Below are 19,596 nucleotides of genomic sequence, written 5' to 3'. Positions count from 1 at the left end.
CACCCATAGCTCTGTCAATACTCATGTGGCCAGAGGAAGCCTGAATGGGAGCTGCATAAAAAGACAGCCCCTGATTAATTCAATTAATAGAGTTGCATGCAGAAAGGGCACGTTTGGATCTTTGTTCCTTCGGGGACCGAGATATCTTGGGCCAGCTGTCCCTGAGAGTAGTTGTTTTGAGCAGCTGTGGAAACACGGCTGAAGGAAACAGGGGGTTCTGGGAAGTTATTAACTTCATAACGAAGGAAGCTGCGTCTGTCCTCCACCCCCAATGTGCTCTGAAAGCTTTTTAATCTGTGGCAACCACGTCCAGCATATGTTCTGCTCCAAACCTTAACTAAAACGCAAAATGAAAGCTCTCTTCCGTTCTGAGCAGCCATTTCCAAGAAGAGATGGGCCCTCAAATAGCTCTGATGTGGTCAACAAAGCTTGTTTTTCTGAATCTGGGATGGAGGGGAGGCAGGGGGCAGAAAATCAACAGGGCAGCATGGTCCTGGCTGCCCCTAATCACAGATTTTCCCCATTCTCATGATATGTAACATTGCAATTAGAGTTGCCAACAAACAAACAACAACAACATTCAATTTATATACCGCCCTTCAGGACAACTTAATGCCCACTCAGAGCGGTTTACAAAGTATGCTATTACTATCCCCACAACAATCACCCTGTGAGGTGGGTTGGGTTGAGAGAGCTCCAGAGAGCTGTGACCAGGGGCAGTGCCAGGGTTTCTGGCACCCAAGGCTGCCCCTACGTGTGCGCACAGAGTGCGCGTGCGCCCCGGACTGCATGATGACATCACTGCGTGTGACGTCATCACACAGCAAGCTGGCCCCATTGGTGCGGCAGGTGGCTGGGACGGCACACGGAGGCTGCCCACGCTGCCAGTCGGGCGCAGTGGGTGGCTGGGGAGGTGTACGTGCGTTGTCCCAGCCCTCCCACTCCGTTGTTCCGCACGCTGTCCCAGACACCTGCCACGCCTGGCCCGCGGCTGCTGTGCCCGGCAGGGGGCGTATGTTGGCGGTGGTGGTGGCAGCGCAGGGCGGGAGAGCAGGCAGGCTGCAACAGCTGCGCACCAGGCACGGCAGGTGGCCGGGGCGGCACATGAGCGGCTTCCCATCCCTCTCAATCAGCCACCAGCGCTGCCGCTGCCAGCCCCGCGGCGCGCCCCCCTGCCCCGGTGCCCCCTCCGATGCCCCTCTGGTGCCCCCTTTGGCGCCTCAGCGCTCGAGGCAGGGGCCGGACCTGCCTCAATGGGCGTGCCAGCCCTGTGACTAGCCCAAGGTCACCCAGCTGGCTTCAAGTGGAGGAGTGGGGAATCAAACCCGGCTCTACAGATTAGAGTCCCCATGCTCTTAACCACTACACCAAACTAAAAAAAAATTCCATAGAGTTCACCCTCTGAAGTTGCCATTTTATTCAGGGTAAGTGATCTCTGGAGATCTGTTTAATGTTGGGAGAACTCAAGACCCCACCTGGAGTTTGGCAACTCTTGTTGCAGCGCTAGACAATGCTTGACAGAATCCATGTGGAGAAAGAGTCCCTTGATTAAGATCATCCCTCTAAGCCCCACTTTCGGTGCTCCTTCTCTTGGCTGACCCAAAGGGGTGGGTGGGTTTGGTACGTTAAGAAATCATGACGACTTTCGCACACTGACCCCCAATTCAAAGAAGAGAAAAGGGAGAAGTCTAGAATGAACGACTGACTTATTGGGCATTCAAAATGAACAACGTAGAAATAAAAATAGAATAGCTCTTCCATGGCCCTCTGTGTTCTATCATGGCTGCCGTAGAAGACCAGAGTCATCAGATTCTAGAAGCCAGTTAATGTCAAACTTCCCTTCAAACTGGTAGAGGAGGTTCTTCTCATCTTTTTGGGACCCCTAAAAATCTAGCGCTCTAGGCTTGGTTTTCCTAGTGATCAGGCCGGCCCTGCCACCACCTCGAGAGGTGAGGCAACCAGAGACAGGGATTTCTCAGTGGCGGCCCCCCCAATCATGGAGTGCCCTCTCGCCTGGTGCCAATCCTGTTAGCATTTTGGCATCAGGCTAAAACATCTCTCCCATATTTTTAACTGAAATGTAATTCCATCTTTTAGTTGTATTGTTATTCCTGGCTCACTTTTTCCCACCTGCTGTTTGTGTTTATGGCGCCCTTTTATGGTCTAAAGATTGTTTTACAATGTCGGTTTTATGAGCTGCTGGTTGTAGGCATAAAGACTGGGATGGTTTACTGCAGTTCTGTTTTTTGTTGATGTGTTGTTTTAAATACTTATTATCTACTCCTCTCTTTTTGTTCTCAGCTGCCTCAAGCAGAGACTTGGAGAGGCAAGATAGAAGTCCTCGACATAAATGGAATAATTTGTGTCAACAGGTTTGGGAGCTGACGCAGTGTGCACTTTAGACAACTTCACACCTGAAGGGAAAAGTCACTCCACCAATCCCATCACCCACTGCGCTACAGACTGAAGAATTTATAGGGTTGCCAACTCTGGACTGGGAAATTACTGGAGATTTGGGAACACAGCCAGGGGAGGGCAGAGTTTGAGGCGCAGAGGGGCTTCACCATGCTTTAATGCCATAGAGTCCACCCTCCAAAGCAACCCTTTTCTCCAGGAGAACTGATCTCTGTTGCCTGGAGATCAGGAGATCTCCAGGCCCCAGCTGGAGATTGGCAACCCTAAAATAAGTTTGTTCTATTTAATGATACATTTTTAGCTGGAAGCAAGAAAATGGCGCCAGCTCCCAGATCCTTGGAATGGCTCCCAAACATTAGTAGGTCAGGAAATGAGGCCAGGAATTTGCCCCCAGCTCCAGAAATCTTTCTTTTTGTCTCTTTCACTCTTCCTGCCTAAGAAATCAGTCTGGCAGTTTGGGATTTAAGTTGTTTACAGCCACATTGGCCCAAAAGTAAAAGCCAAAAACACAATCTGTGTAAGCAATACCTTTATTAGGTCTAACCCAAGGACACATAACAGTGTGCAAACTTTCGAGTTCTTCATCAGGCTGAATGTTACAAACAAAGGGAGGAAAGCAGATTTTAAGAAAGGTTTAGGTCAAGGTGTTCAGAAAACATCTTCATGCCAGCATATTGTAAATTTGCTGCTGACAAAGAATCAAGTTTCAGGCTGCTGTGGACCAGAGGCCATAAAAGCAAGAGGTGAGTGACAACCAGAATTCGAAATATACTTTCCCTACAAAATATCAGAAGTCTCTCCACAGTGCAATCCAAGTTGAAAAATCTGCATAGGATTTCACTGTAAGAGCAGCAGGACTCTAATCTGGAGAGCCAGGTTTGATTCCCCACTCCTCCGCTTGAAGCCAGCTGGGTGACTGTGGGTCAGTCACAGCTCTCTCAGAGCTCTCTCAGCCCCACCCACCTCACAGAGTGATTATTGTTGCGGGGATAATAATGACATACTTTGTAAACCGCTCTGAGTGGGTGTTAAGTTGTCCTGAAGGGCGGTATATAAATCGAAAGTTGTTGTTGTTGTTACGTTTGGGAGATAAATTTATGATGTTGCCAGATTTGACAAACAGAAGACAAAGCTGCTTATGTGACCCAAAAGAAAAAGGAATTTTGCAAGTCCTCCATGAAAGAAGGGCTGGGGGGAACCACAGGGTCTGGTGTGTTGGGAAAGAGGATCTTCTTTTCCTAGAATCGGAATGCTAGGCAAGTGTTTCTAGCTCCAAAAGACCACCACTGCCCCCATCTACAAACTAGAATTCCCAAAAGCGTATTTAAGGGCCAAATGAGGCATATTATTTAAAGAATCAGATCTCCAGGTTGCTTTCTCCACAGCCAGATGCCAGGTGCGGAGAACTAATTTTGCAGGACTGCAAGGGGACCAGTTTGGATAAGGACTGCAGCACAGAGGGGAAGGGGCTTCATCCTCCCCTGTGCCATTAGCCCGAAATGGCCTGGGGAGCATAATTTGCCTCAGTTTAACAAAAACAACAACATTCAATTTATATACCGCCCTTCAGGACAACTTAATGCCCACTTTACAAAGTATGTTATTATTATCCCCACAAAAAACACCCTGTGAGGTGGGTGGGGCTGAAAGAGCTCTGAGAGAGCTGTGACTGACCCAAGGTCACCCAGCTGGCTTCAAGTGGAGGAGTGGGGGATCAAACCCAGTTCTCCAGATTAGAGTCCTGCCACTCTTAACCACTATACCAAAAACCAAATTTGGAGTCAAACTGAATAGTCCAAAACAGCAACATCCCCTTTGGAACTCATTGCATTCTTTTTATGGCTCCTTTAGGGTTCTTCCTCCTATGAAGGCTGCATTTTTTTTAAAAAAAAATCTTCCACACCCCGAAAAGTTCCGGCTGTCAGGCGCACACTGTGGTGGCTCTCCAAGCTTTGTTACCAGGCTTGGGGAAGCTTGAAGGAAGCTTACTTATCAGGAGTACCCAAAGGACCATTTACAATCAGCACTTTTGGTCGGGCCGGAAACAAACTGGAAGCCAACCTCAATAAACTTAGTTCTCTTGAGTTTGTGCAGCTTCCTCTCAGGAAGCCAAGTTGTTGCGTTTGTACCACTCGCAGTTTCTGAACTGCCTCCAAGGGCCACCCGTTGGCGGCAGTCAAGGGGGGGGGCAGGCGCAAGCTCCTTGTTCTCCAGAAAGGCATGCGACAGCTGCATCAAGTCACAGAGATGGTGAATACAAAGGTCACACACCATTGCAGTCAGGGCTTTTTTTCTGGGGAAAGAGGTGGTAGAACTCAGTGATGGAACTCAGAACCGCACAATGATGTCACTTTGGGTCCGCTGGAACAAGGGGGGAGTTCTTAAAAGTTTAAATCACCCTAGGTGAAAATGGTCGCATGGCTGGTGGCCCTGCCCCCCTGATCTCCAGAGGGTGCCGCTGGCACGGAGGGCACCCTAAACTCCCCTCTGTCTGGAGATCAGGGGGCGGGGCCACCAGCCATGTGACCATTTTCAAAAGGTTCCGGAACTCCCCTCTGCCTGGAGATCAGGGGGCGGGGCCACCAGCCATGTGACCATTTTCAAAAGGTTCCGGAACTCCCCTCTGTCTGGAGATCAGGAGGCGGGGCCACCAGCCATGTGACCATTTTCAAGAGGTGCCAGAACTCCGTTCCACCGCGTTCCTGCTGAAAAAAAGCCCTGGCTTCTGGGAAGCAGACAAGTGGAGCATACAGGCCAACGGTCTCTTTGGCACTGGGAGACTGCCTCCGAATATGAAGGGTTAATTTGTCAAGCCCCTTTCATAATCTCATGGGTTGCCAGCTTTTTAAAAATACGTGCTTTTAAAACAACTTAGCCAAGGGTGATGTTTTTGTCATGCTTGGAAAAGCATCCCCTACCGATTTCTTTGGTTAAAGGCCCTGGACTGGAGCAGCCTTGTGGGCCCTTCCCTGGATATTTGGCGACTTTAGCGGATATCTCTCTGCACCAAGGGGCGGTGAGTTTCCAGAGCTTTACATTACAAGAGCACAATTATAAAAAGCCCCTTCTCCAACAGCCAGTGAGGTGTCCTTGTTAGGATCTGGGAGAGCCGGGTTCGAAACCGCACTAGGCTTAGGGAGGCTGGCTGGTCAGGTTCTCTCAGCCTAATCTGCCTCACAGGGTTATTGTTAGAAGGAAATGGAGAGAAGAATCAGGTAAACTGCTTAGGTTCCCCCATGGGAGAGAAAACTGGGATAAAAATATCTCAACCGGGGCACTGTTGCCACTGCCAGGGGGAAGGTGGGCTGTGGAAAGGCTAAGCAAAGGAGGCTCTTCTTGCAGCCGCATTTACTCAGAAGTAGGCGCATCTGAGCTAGGGTTGCCAGCTCCAAGTTGGGAAATTCCTGGAGATCTGGGGAGTGAAACCTGGAGAAAGTGGGGTTTGAAGAGGGAAAAGACCTTGGCATGGCATAATTCCATAGAGTAGCCACTTTCTCCCAAAGTAGCCACTTTCTCCAGGTGAAGAAGGGATCTCTGTGGCCTGGAGACCAGTTGTAATTCTGGGAGATCTCCAGCCACTACCTGGAGGCTGGCAACCCTATCGCCTGTCTCCTTCGGAGCCAGGCCGCGCAACCCCCCCCCCCGCCCCCCGAGGGCAGGAGGCGCTGCGCGCAGAGCCGCGGCCTTCGCGGGGCCCTCCCGCCCGCTGCTGGCTCGGCCCCGCGCCCGGAGCGGCTGCCTAATAACGGCGCGGCGGGGCGGAGAGGGGGCGCCGGCGCGCATCCGGGCCAGCCTCCGCTGCGCCACGCCGCGGTCCCCTTAAGGAGCTGCTTGACGTCAGCCCGCGGTGGAGCCCAGCGGCCGCTTCCCAGCGCCGCAGAGCCGAGCAGCAGCGCGCCGGGCCAGCCCCGGGTGAGTGCGGGGCCCGCCGGAGGAGGGCTGCCCGCAGAGGGGCGCCCAGCCCGCCGCAGCCCTTGCGCGCCCGGTGCGCCCTGCTGGGCCAGGCCGAGGCTGCGGCGGGGGGACGGCGGCCCTGCGCGCCCCCTCTGCGGAAGGGAGGGAGGGAGGGCGGCGAGGCGGAGGAGCCCGGATCGGGGGCAGGGAGGGCGCTGCGGGCTGCGCCGCAAGGCTGCCCTCCCCGCTGCGGCGCCGCTCGGCCTGGGCCGCCGATCTGGGCTGCGGCGAGCCGGCGCGCCCCACGGAGACAGCCCCGGCGGCTGCGGGGCTCCGCGGGCATCTTCCCAGCCGCGGCGGGGCCTGGTGGAGAGCCGCGCCGGCCGTGCTCAGGGGCGCGCTCTCCCCGCGGGGATCGCTCCGGTTGACGGACACCTGCCCGGGGAACGTGGCGGTCAAAGCGGCCGGAATCGCCGGCGAGGGGAGGGTCGCGCTGGTGGAACGTTCCCTTGGAAAGGCCCTGCAAGCAGAAAGCCAGCCCCGCACGCAAAGGGGGGGCGCTTTTTTTTGCTGCAGTGCTAATTTTCCATTTTCGGGGGTGTGTTTTTTTAACTTGAAGCTTCATTCAGAACTCGAACCCGCTGCTTGCCAAAGTGCAGTCCGGGCTGCCCTTTCCATGTTCTATCATCCCGGTCTCCTGCATGTGGAAACCAGGCCTGGCAGGGGGAAAAGAAGGCTCTCGCTTAGTGGAGATTGTACCCTGCAGTTTGCCGGAAGGAAATGAGTCTGAGACTTTTGAAGCTGCTCCACCCAGGCCCTGGTCTGTGGAGGCATGCAAGGGTCCGAGGCCTTCTCTGGAGCGTCCTTTGCCACCTGCCTCCACACTCATCCATTCCATCTTGTTCTTGTGAGGCAGGGCTGCAGGCTGAGCTTGCAATGTCCCCGGTTGGGTCAGCTTGGTTGATTTATTTATGTAACTTCATTTTTATGCAGATGTTTGTGCTGTTAGTGGCTTATGTTATTCTCCTCTACTCCTTTTTATCCAAAGAACAACCCTGTGAGGTAGGTTAGGCTGAGTGTGTGTGACTGGCCCAAGGTCACCCAGCCAGTGTCCATAACAGAGTGTGGATTTGAACCTGGTTCTCCTAGGTCCTGGTTCAGTGCTCTAACCACTACACCACACTGGCTCTTGATGTCCTAATGTGAGACATTTTAAACTCTGCTCTTGGGTCTGGGCCCAGAGCCACAGGTAGTCTTGCCTGGTGATGCCCAACCAGTTGGACTTAGACAGATGTCCAGCTTCTTGTATCATCATCGCTTTGCCGCAGGTTGCCGAACCACGTTTTCATGTGCACAAATCCAACGTTTCTTCCTTCGGGGTGGAGAGAATAAAGGAATTTCCACAACCCAACAATCCCAAGAGCTTCCTTTTCTGGGAAGAGAAATGATTCTTGCTGTGGGCTGAGGAATCTGTGACTGAGGCAGTCTTTTTGTCTCTGAGTTTATTTTTTTCTTTTCAAATGTTTTCTAAATTGTTATTGTGCGATGTAAAAAAACCCCTGCACATATTTATATAGATTCGCCGATCCATAAAATTTCTAAATAGGTCAGAGCTATCTGGAACCATATAACACCATCTTAGTATTTTAAATAATGATTCATAGTGCACCTTAATATAATTATCCATACTTTTTTTCATATATTTTCTTTCTAAGGGATGATTATGGTTAGGAGGGTGCAACATTGCCATTGTGCTGAGCTTTGTGGTTGTACGTATCTAGATAAATGCACGTTCATGTGGAGGAAATATGGGTGCCCAGTGTGGCTGGCTGGCTGGCTCCAGAAGGTGGCCCGTCTGTGCTGTTGTATTCTTAACTAGGTTTCTCGCTGCCCTCCATTCAATGAAGTGGATGCAAAACTTGTCTAGGAAAACCTCCTAGTCAGTCCAGTCGGGGATCTCTTGACTTGGCTTGCTCGATTATTCCGAGGTATTCCAGTTCTCTCCATTTACACAAATCCCACCCTGTGTATCTTTCACTGGTTGAAGAGGCCCACTGACGACAGAGAGCTAGTGGGGATAATGGTTGGGGTGTTGCGCTGGGATCTGGGAGATCCAGGCCCAAATCTCCACTCTGCTTTGGAAACCTAGGCCAGTCACTGTCTTTCAGCCTAACCTACCTTACAGGGCTGCTGTTATGATAAAAAGGAGGAGCAAAGAACAATGACGTATGCTTCTTTGAGTCCCCTCTGGGGTTGCCAAGCAGACTATAAATATCTAAATCATATTCAGCCAGTTTGGTGTAGTGGTTAAGAGCAGCAGGACTTGAATCCGGAGAGCCGGGTTTGATTCCCCACTCCTCTGCTTGAAGCCGGCTGGGTGACCTTGGGTCAGCCACAGCTCTCTCAGAGCTCTCTCAGCCCCACCCACCTCACAGGGTGATTGTTGTGTGGATAATAATGACACTGACTTTGTAAACCATTCTGAGTGTGGCATTAAGTGTCCTGAAGGGCGGTATATAAACACAGAGTTATTATTCAGCAGTTGTTGTTGTTGTTCAGCAGACATCCACTGAGCCAGACCCATCCCTTCAGAGCAGTCTTGTAGGGTGAGTAGATCCAACTGCCTCCTCTCTGACCGTTTCTTTCCCCCCATTCCAGCCCCACCAATGCCCAGGCCTCTGTGAGGCACAGCACACGGCGGAGATGGCTGGGACACGGGCCTTCTCTGAAGGGAAGATTGCCGGCCTCTACGATCTGGAGCGCACCCTGGGCAAGGGCCACTTTGCGGTGGTGAAGCTGGCACGGCACGTCTTCACGGGCGAGCGGGTGGCCGTCAAAGTGATCGACAAGACCAAGCTGGATGGCGGGGCGGCAGCCCAGCTCCTGCAGGAAGTGCGCTGCATGAAGCTGGTCCAGCACCCCAATGTGGTGCGCCTCTACGAGGTCATCGACACCCACTCCAAGCTCTACCTCATCCTGGAGCTGGGCGACGGCGGGGACATGTTTGACCACATCATGCAGCACGAAGGGGGCCTTGGAGAGGAGCGGGCCAAGCACTACTTTGCCCAGATCGTCCACGCCATCTCCTACTGCCACCACCTCCATGTGGTCCACCGCGACCTCAAGCCCGAGAATGTGGTCTTCTTCCAAGAACAGGGGGTGGTCAAGCTGACGGATTTTGGCTTCAGCAACTGCTTCCAGCCAGGCACCATGCTCACCACCAGCTGCGGCTCCTTGGCCTACTCAGCCCCCGAAATCCTGCTGGGGGATGAATACGATGCTCCCGCAGTTGGTAAGTACTGGGTGGGAACTGGCTTGAGAAGGGTTCCTTTTTTTTGTAACACACATCAGATAATGCAGTTTTAGTGCACTTTTGCAATCATTTGCAACTGTGAAACCTGGAAATCCGGTTGCAAACAATTGCTAAAGTGCTTTGAAAGTGTATTTTCCAGCATGTGTGGAAGCAGCGTAAGACTAAAGCCAGCTGGTAGCAGCCCTAATAGCCCAGACAAGCCCAATCTTGTCTGTGCTTGGAAGCTAAGCAGGGTTGTTATTTGGATGGGGGACTATCAAGGAAGATCGGAGCTGCTATGCAGAGGAAGGCAATAGCAAACCACCTCTGCTCATCTCTTGCCTTGAAAACTCCATGAGTTGGAACTTCATGGCGTTGCCATGAGTCCACCGTGACTTGATAGAACACTTTAAGGCCTGCTGGGAAAGCTCAGTGGCAAGTGGAGAAATAAATGTGGAATTTGGCACCCAAATTAAAAAAAAATTACTTCATTTATACCCTGCTTTTCTCCCTAGCGGGGGCCCAAAGCAGTTTACATCATTCTCCTCTGCTCCATTTCCCCCTCACAACCACCCTGTGAGGTAGGTTAGGCTGAGTGTGCCACTCTAGCCACTACCCCACGCTAGCTGTCGCTGAGTACCACCAAGATGTGGCACTGAGCTCTGGCTTGGAGGGATATTTTCAAAGGGGCTCAGCAAATCCAAGGAGGGTTTTGCGCATTTAAGTGTCTTCATTTATGCGCAGCTATGGAGTCCCGAAGTGGCTAACGTCGCTCTTCTCTCTTCCATTTTATCCTCACAACAACCTTGTTGAAAGTGTGTTTCTCAGCAAACTTCCCTGACAGAACAAAGATTTGAACGTGGGTCTTCCCGATCCTAGTCGGACCCTCTGGCTGCCATACCATTCTGATGTAGCTCTGTTGGCCGCAAGTTGCTAAGTAGCATCTCCACATGCAGAGGCTGCAGGTCACGGAGTAGCACAGACTGGGGGCCCGTGAAAGGGGAGGGCGATCGTCGGGCCTTTGTGCCCTGCCCTGGTGGGCTTTTTAGAGGCATCTTGCAGCCCCCTGCCAGCAAACGGCTGCTGGTCTCGTCAAGTCCTTTAGTCAGATTCAGCAAGGCTGTTTCTTTTGTTCTTAAATCAAGGTGTGAATGATCATCCGGAGCAGAACCACCGCCGTGTCAAAGCATTGTTCCGTCCTTTATAAAGAGCCGATACTTATTTGTATGAGAGGATAATATCGGCTGTCCCCAGTTCTGGAAGGGGCACTTCCTGCCACTGCATTCCCACATTAGCCATGCAGCTCTCTGGGTGACATTGGGCCAGTCTGTCTCAAACTTAGCCTTCCTCACAGGGCTGTTGTGAGGATAAAATGGAGCGCAGAGAAGGTGCGGTGAGCTCCTTGGAGAGAGAGCGGGTTAAAAATGTAATAAATAGATCCGGAGTAGTCTTTTCTGCAGCACGAGGGGTTCTCAGGGGCTCAGAGGAACTCCTAGTCTTTCCTGGGATACATGTAGGTTTCCTCAAGTGGGCCAATACCGTGCCCCACCTGGGACTGTTTCAAGCTGGCAAAGTGGTGTAAGGGGAAGGCTGACATTCCTTGCCCATGTGCATTGTGGTCCTTTTCCTAACTGGTCACGGCGTGTACAGGGATTAAGGAGAACCCACAACTCGTGTGTCACTGAGAGCCAAGCTACAAGTGACGAATTACACTTGCCTGGCAAGTGAACAGAATCACGTGCATTCCTCCCGGTTCACTTGCTATTCACTTGCTCTCCACTTGATCAAGTGGAGATCAAGTGAATGGCCAGTCAACAGGGAGGAATACACGGGAGTCTGTTCACTTGCCAGGCAAGTGTATGTAATTCGTCTCTTGTAGCTTGGCTCTGTGTCACGCATCTGACTCAGGGACTTGGCTCCCCCTGCATGCTCTGTAATGTGTGAAGAGACTTTTGAAAGCAATTCCTGGGGCTAAGCTGTGACTGCTGTTTCCACCTGGGCACTGGGCATGCCTCGTGCTGGGCACTGGCCCTCTCTGTGGGATTTGGTGGCTGTTCCCTTCATGCGAGAGAGGGGTGGAGTGGGACAGCCATAAGGAATCTTTCAGTCTTAATGGGCTGCTTGATCATCGTTGGGAGCTGCAGGGCTGCCTGGGCTGGAGAAGGCTTCTGTGCCGGTTGGATATGGTGAATGCAAGTGTGGGCGACTGTCTGTCTGTGCATGCGTGCGCTTTGCGTTTATCTGCACCTGTCATTTGCATGGGGGAAACTGGCAGATGAGAAAGCTGCGTCTTAGAGATGGGGGGCTTCCTGAGATGGGTTCTGCAGGGGGTCCCTGACGTAAAATGGTAATAACATTAATCCTTTGCGTTCGGGTGGCGTTTTCACCATTCAAAGGATTCACATATATTCAGTTGAAAGACAGAAATCCACAAGGGAAGTTGCTTGCAACCTTCAGCATCACTTTAGAGATGCCAACTCTAGGTTGGGAAATTCCTGAAGATTTTGGGGGTGGAGCCTGGAAAGGGAAGGGTTTGAGGAGGGGAGTGCCATAGAGTCCACCCTCCAAAGCTGCCATTTCTTCTAGGGGAGCTGATCTCTGTAGTCTCGAGATCTCTTGTAATTCTGGGAGATCTCCAGCCCCCCTCCCAGAGGTTGGCAACCTTAAGATCACTCAGAGGCTGCCTTAAAGCAACTAAATGGCGAGGCACGCCTGTCCGTTCTCAACTTCGTGCCGCTTGTGGTGGCTGCCACTGGTCTGTTCCCAGCTGATACTCTGTGTGCTTGTATGCTGTTACCAAGGCTTTTTTTTCTGGGAAAAGAGGTGGTGGAACTCAGTGGGTTGCCAGCACAGGGGGCAACTCTTGGCGGGAGGTGGTGCCCCTGGTACCACATGTGCGTGCACAAAGTGTACGCATGCTCCCAGGGCCAATGACATCACTTTGGGTCAGCTGGAACAAGGGGGGAATTTTTAAAAGTTTAAATCTCCCTTGGTGAAAATGGTCACATGGCTGGTGGCCCCGCCCCCTGATCTCCGGACAGAGGGGAGTTTAGATTGCCCTCCGCGCCGTGGCGTGGAGGGCAATCTAAACTCCCCTCTGTCTGGAGATCAGGGGTGGGGCCACCGGCCATGTGACCATTATCAAGAGGTGATGGAACTCCATTCCACCGCATTCCAGCTGAAAAAAAGCCCAGGCTGTTAGCATATGGAAAGCTGCTGGGCAGCTCTGGGTTCCAGCCACCCCACAAGCAATAGAGAATGGTGTTGCGGTGGGATGGAGTGGGGATGTGAAGGGAGGAGCCTTGGCTGGAAGTTCCTAATACCTGAAGTTGCCTGTGGAACACCTACTGATTAACAGAGGCTTATAACAACAACAGCAACAACAATATGCGATTTATATACCACCCTTCAGAACAACTTAAGGCCCACTCAGAGCGGTTTACAAAGTATGTCATTATTATCCCCACAGCAATAATCACCCTGTGAGGTGGGTGGAGCTGAGAGAGCTGTGACTGACCCAGGGTCACCCAGCTGGCTTCAGGCGGAGGAGTGGGGAATCAAACCTGGCTCTCCAGATTAGAGTCCTGCTGCTCTTACAGTGAAATCCTATGCAGATTTTTCAACTTGGATTGCACTGTGAAGAGACTTCTGATATTTTGTAGGGAAAGTATATTTCGAATCCCCCCATGTGACACTCTTACCTGCTCCATCAGGAACTTCGGTCTCCCCTCCCCGACTTCTGTATCCCATTTGCTCATTCTCACAAGGTCTTTCCCTATCCCCTGTCTCAGGATCTCCTGCCCTGTTCAGGTCCATTGACAGAGATTTTGTGACGAGAGAGGTCTGCAGTTACATTGCAGGAGCATCAGAAAGCAGCAAAATAATAGTCCGATATGTTCAAAGTGTCTTACACAGCCATCGTATGCTGGCTTGAAATTGCTGCGCTAAGCCGGAAGTAACTCTGTTGACAGGTTGTGCAGTTAATTCCTTAATTGAATTGGATTTTGAGAGCCAGCTCCCTGAGTAGTTATCTAGTGTGACAGAGGAAGTTATGTCCAGATTTTTGCTGTTCAGACCCATAAAGCCGCAACCTTGTTAGTGTAAGTAACAACATCTATCTTTATAGGCGCGCAGTGCTAGGAGACCGTAAAGGATGCAGAATTAAGACACTTAAAATGTAGCCTTCTACCTCCATCATGAACAGGACTGGGAAAAAATACAGACCCAAGCCTGGTAATTCAGAGAGACAGCTTGGTGTATTTCTCGGGGTGTGGCTGTAGACGTTCCTCTGTAACTACCAGTCTGCTCTGAGTTGTGATTGGCTGCTTGTTCAGCCATCCAAGAGAGAACAGCCAGTATGGAGTAGTGGTTAGAGCGTTGGGCTAGGATCTGGAAGAGTTTCGAATCCCTATTCTGCTGTGGAAGCTCGGTGGGTGACCCTGGACCACTACCTGACTTTCACCCACTTCACAGGGCGGTGGATGCGAGGAGAAAGTGGAGGAGGGGAGAACAGTGAAAGCCGTTTTAGGTCCTCGGTGGGATATATAGGAGGAATAATAAAATACAACATAAATAAATGTCTGCATCTGTCCAAACAGGCATTGCTCTGTGTGCTTGTGTGTGTGTTGGGATCAGAGACCCCACCCCGCTCCCCATGGCCCCCTGTCTTGTCACTGGTTTTGCTCATTGCTTGTAAAAATGGTTTCTCTCCACATAGAGAGACGTTTCTGCCTGCTTTCTCTAATCGGTTTAGCCAATTTGCAAGTATCGAAGTGAGGAGGACAGGGAATTCTTGTTCTCTTAAACTTCAGGCATGGAACAGAATTCATGTTAATACATTTTTGTTTAACTTTTAGAAGAAGCCTGTAAATAGAGTGGAGTCTCCATCACATTCCCTGCCCCCCCCCCCAAGATGCATTGGTACAAACAGTATTTAGGAAATGGGGCAGATCTAGTACTATTAACCCAGTATTGCAGTGGTTCTGGGGAAAGGACCGTGTATGCTCAGGCAGAGAAAACGGGGGCTTGACAGTGAGTTCGTGGCAGAGATAAAATTTGGATAAGCGCCTTTCACAAGCCCTCAGGCCAGATTCCTAACTCTGAGAATGTTTTCACTAAATAAAGATTTAGCCCTTATTTTCAAGGTCAGCTTTATAGTGATACATGGGCTGGAAGAACGGGCATTTTTTCAAATGTTGCAAAGTTTGCATAGTAAAGAGGTCACAGATCCAGAGGATTTAGCTGTGTTAGTCTGTAGTAGCAAAATAGTAAAGAGTCCTGTAGCACCTTTAAGACTAACCTTTACTGTAGCATAGGTTTTCGAGAACCGCGGACCTCTTCATCAGATGGATCCTCAGCTTTTGAGAACCACAGCTCTCTTCCTCAGATGCATCGTCAGCTTTCGAGAACCACAGCTCTCTTTGTCTGACGATGCATTTGACAAAGAGCGCTGTGGTTCTCGAAAGCTGACGATGCGTCTGACGAAGAGAACTGTGGTTCTCGAAAGCTTATGCTACAGTAAAGTTGGTTAGTCTTAAAGGTGCTGCTGGACTCTTTACTATTATAATAAAGAGGGAGAGCGTTAATGACAATGTAACTGCTTTAATTCCGTTCCATCCATGCAGACCGTGCTGGTAAGATTTTCAGTCACATGCTGGCCTTCCTAGGATGGGGAACGTGCATACTTGAGCTTTGGAGGGCTTGGTGGTGTTGGGCTGTTGCAGACTAGGGTGAGAACAGAAGGATTCTCTGTTGGGGCAGAGGTGTTAGGATGGAGATCTAAGGATGGAGCTTTTTCCATACTCTTGTGCCAGGAAGTTTGCAGCAGAAGCTATTTCCAGAGGGGGGAAAATAGCCTTTTTAACAGAGAGAGAGAAAGAACCTACCTGCTGAAAGCAGAGATCACTGGATGGATTTTCCTGAGCCCTTCCCGTCCTGTTGTGAGGCACAGTGGCAGTTTGGGCTGAGCCCATTAGTCTAATTAAGTGCAAGTGCAGGATGTAGGCTAAAGATGGTTCAAGAGGCTTGCTGCAGCAGCCAAAATTTCATCTGAGTAGCCATGCTCTTGTTTTATTGCAAACAAATCACTCATATATAGATTGAACAATAAAGGAGCCAAAACACATCCCTGAGGGACCCCTCTCCGCAAAAGAAAGGCTCTAGACAAATGGCCCAAGTTGCTACAGCGAACACATGCATAAGAGGGCTCATACAGTCTTTCAGTTAACCACAACGGTCTGCAATTGGTGGAGGTGGTTCTCAGCTTGGTCCATAGCTGGTTTCTTGGTATAGAATCAAAAGCTGCTCGTCGATTGATAAAAGCAACATATAGGGAACCATTTGAGATCATATATTTTTTCCACCGGATGGTAGTGAATTGCATGTTGGTCCAGTGTAGAGCTGCCGTCTCTTGTTTTATTAAGAGCTCCAGGACAGGGAAATATTTATCTGTTCTAGAGCTGTGGAGTACCGCTTGCCAGCTGAAGAGCCATGGAAAAGGACAGCGGCACACGTGGGGGCTCGGGGGGGCAGCGGAATTTGCAGTGGGAGCTCCAGTTATGTGTGTGTTAGTTTGTAAAATAGCAGAAGGAGATCTGCCCCCATACATGTAGGCTGAGTATAGTGGGTGCATGTCTTGAATTAAACAGGGTGTGTTAAGCACAAACAGGGTGTGTGTACATGTGTGTGCGGGTATGTTCTGCAGTGGAAAAACAAGTGCCTGTCCCTGAGTTTGCTTTTGACAAGAGAGGTGTGTAAATGTACGGATGTGCTGAAAGTGGGTGTGTATTTGCTTGAGGATCAAGAACGCTTGGAGTTGACTTCTGTAGCAGTGTGTTGTGTGTGCGTCCTGCGGCTGTGTTTTGACGTGGCTGGTTGGGTGCTGCCAAGACAGGACTCCCCTGATCAGTCCCAGCAGACTGTATTTTATTTTAAAAATCCAGGAGTATATCAAAGGTATCTTGCTTCGGCCTAGAGTAGGAAATGGGGAAGGGTATGCCCCTCTGCATAGGAGCAGCTTCCTTAAAGAGGATTATAGAGAGAGCCTCCAGTCTAGCTGCAGGACTAATGTGGCAGTTCTGCTTTTTGGTTTAGCCTTCCAACTGCTGGGTACTACAAGAACAGGAAATACATGCTCCTGTTTACCTTTAAGTCCACACCCCTTGTTCCCCAGGGTTTCATTCCTAATGGAAGCCAGAGACATGCTCAGAGCAGATACGAGAATATTTGCATTCACTCAAGTCATATTCTCAAGCTGCTTAGGAGAGCAACAAAAATTCTGCAAAGCAGCCATTTCTTCCAGGGGAGCTATTCACTGAATCCTGGATTCCAGGAGATCTCCAGGCCCCACCTGGAGGTTGGCAACCATGCTTCCAGATAAGACGTGCTGCTTTTTCCAGCTGGAACACGGTGGAACGGAGTTCCGGCACCTCTTGAAAATGGTCACATGGCTGGTGGCCCCGCCCCCTGATCTCCAGACAGAGGGGAGTTTAGAGTGCGTAGGGCAATCTCAACTCCCCTCTGTCTGGAGATCAGGGGGCGGAGCCACCAGCCATGTGACCATTTTCTCCGAGGGCAACCCACTGAGTTCCGCCACCTCTTTTCCTAGAAAAAAAGCCCTGGATAAGACCATACCCTCGGCCTATATGGTGGCATTACAGTATTGACTGTCTTATTTTCAACCCTTTTCTTAATCATTCTCAGCATGGCGTTTGCTGGTCGAACGGACTGAAAGCTTATTCCGTCTGTTTGTAAACTGTGACTTTCCTCACCTGAGCATCTAGCTTGCTGGATAATGCGTTAACTAGGCAACCGTTAATTAACTTGCACATGCGCAGCAGGCGGCTGGCAAGGGAGTGCCGGCTGTCTCACAGAGCGGTTTGTTTTGAAGTAGCCAGCTCAGCTCTGGGGAGTTTATCTTGGGGTCAGATTGTATGTTGTATCCTTGATGGGTGCTTCGGTTGTAGGAAAGCAGCTCCGGGATAGGAGGACGTTGAGCAAGGTTTTGACCCTTTTTCCTGCTTCCCGTTTTTTCTGCTGTGATTGAGCTCCCCCCAAACAGCTGGTCCTGCACGGAGTTTCAGCCGCATTTGCAATCGCATTTTCCTACAGGAAAGAAAAACCTTGGGGAGGGTAGAATTTGGATTGTAGAACCAGCCAGCAGGTAAAACACTGACCAGCCTCTCTTCTCCCTCCCTACTCCAAATCTTCCTTGTCAAGGATTAAAAAACACACCATTAGCCTGGTCCCCAGTAGCTAATCCCACTGGTCCCATTTGATTCCCAAGGAGCATTTTTAGGCACATGCTGTTGAAGTCGGTATTCTGACCTGGATGGCCCAGGCTAGCTCCGTCACAGAAACTAAGCAGGGTCAGCCCTGGTTAGTGCTTGGATGGGAGACCACCAAGGAAGCACAGGGTCACTGTGCAGAGAGTGGCAGTGGCAAATCATCTCTGTTTCTTGCCTTGAAACCCCTACAGGTTGCCATAACTCGTCTGTGACTTGATGATACTTTCCATGCACGCATGCTGAAATCAGTGGGGCAGATGTGCTCAGCATGGGCTGGGTTGCTTGACAAACTCCAGTGGGCATGAAATTAACCATAAATGGGAGGAAAATTTAATGGGGGGGGGGCAGAACAGTGGTTCTCAAGCGGGTTGCTAGCACCAGACACAGAGTGCAAATGCCCAGTTGTCTGTAGTCACCGAATGCCTTTCCTTCTGGCCTGCCCACCCATCCTCTGGAACTGGAACCAGGTTGGATGGGAGGATATCGTCCCCAAAAGCAAATAAGATTTCTCTTCCTCTTGTTCACCACTTCTTCCAAATTGATAAGAGTTTTTCCTTTTTTTCTCCTTGAAAAATAGCTTTTATCTTGAGACGTATCTTAACTTTTTACTTGAGAAGTCAGGGCTCCCCCTTCCCCAGGCACATGGCGTGGAGTTTGCTCAGCCCCCAGGACTCCTGATAGCTTCCTCCGCAGTCCAGAGCACCAGATCAACTTCCTGTTCTTTTTCTGCGCTATGCAAGTATTAAGGAAAGAGATAAGATACCGAGAAGCCAGTATTCACTCATATCAGTTAACTGATTGTCTTGTTTACTTCATTTATACCCTGTCTTTCTCCCTACAGCAGTTTCCCTGGTTCTCCTCTCCTCCATTTAATCGTCACAACAACCTTGTGAGGTAGGCTAGGCTGAGTATGTAACTGGCCAAAGGTCACCCAGTGAGCTTCCATAGGTGAGTGAGGATTCGAACCTGAGACCCCCATACTCACTACATTTTTGGCGTCTGTGTCTTCCAACTGTCAGTCCATATCTGACCGGGTATGCTGCCGGACCCTAGTTAACAGCCGGAACCCCAGAAACGTGGGTTGGCCCGGGCACACCAGCATCTCCCCCCCCCCCGCTTATGTTTGCACTGTCCAGATGTGGCTTTTGAGAAGAAGGCTGCCTTGGCTGTCAGAGAGGCGTGCAGAGGAGCGGCAGTAATCACAGGGTCTCCCCCTCCCCTTTCCGTGACAGCCGCTCAGCTCTGCAGGCCATTTCCTGTTCGCTCCGCTGCGTGCGCATCAACACAAAGCCCCGGCACGGATTCCGCTGCAGATCCGCTCCCTCTGTACCACGTGTGTGCCAAGAGTATTTATAGCTCGGGCGGAGCAGCGACTGTACTAAGAAGTGCGGAGGGGGGAGCGAGGAAGAGGTAGTTCGCCTGACCTTCCTTCCTGCAGAGCTCAGCTTGCAGAAGCAGTTAGCCTAAAAGAACCTCTGTGAGCTCTGCTTCAGAAGACTAACCAATTTTATTGTAGCACAAGCTTTCGAGAATCACGTTCTCTTCGTCAGATGCATGGAGGGCATGCATCTGACGAAGAGAACGTGATTCTCGAAAGCTTATGCTACAATAAAATTGGTTAGTCTTAAAGGTGCTACTGGACTCTTTTTGATTTTGCTACTACAGACTAACACGGCTAACTCCTCTGGATCTGCTTCAGAAGAGTTTCTG

The 19,596-nt window shown here is 50.7% G+C and overlaps 2 protein-coding genes across 2 annotated transcripts in view; both read left to right on the top strand.

Moving 5' to 3' along the window:
• Positions 1 to 16,442, top strand: part of FHOD1 (formin homology 2 domain containing 1) — a 274,420-nt gene extending 257,978 nt beyond the window's left edge. The window contains exon 25 of the transcript XR_008598354.1: positions 16,432 to 16,442. The gene's annotated coding sequence lies outside the window, so the exon portion shown is untranslated. The remainder of the gene's footprint in view (positions 1 to 16,431) is intronic.
• Positions 6,265 to 19,596, top strand: part of LOC129343958 (SNF-related serine/threonine-protein kinase-like) — a 29,309-nt gene continuing 15,977 nt past the window's right edge. Inside the window, exons 1-2 of the mRNA XM_055000391.1 lie at positions 6,265 to 6,327; positions 8,968 to 9,601. Of these exons, the coding sequence (XP_054856366.1) occupies positions 9,013 to 9,601 (589 nt within the window). The 5' untranslated portion in view covers positions 6,265 to 6,327; positions 8,968 to 9,012. The remainder of the gene's footprint in view (positions 6,328 to 8,967; positions 9,602 to 19,596) is intronic.

Source organism: Eublepharis macularius, chromosome 16, assembly GCF_028583425.1.
Source record: "Eublepharis macularius isolate TG4126 chromosome 16, MPM_Emac_v1.0, whole genome shotgun sequence".
Lineage (NCBI taxonomy): Eukaryota > Metazoa > Chordata > Lepidosauria > Squamata > Eublepharidae > Eublepharis > Eublepharis macularius.
Note: the sequence above shows the minus strand (reverse complement) of the source record. Positions and strands in the feature narration are given on the sequence as shown.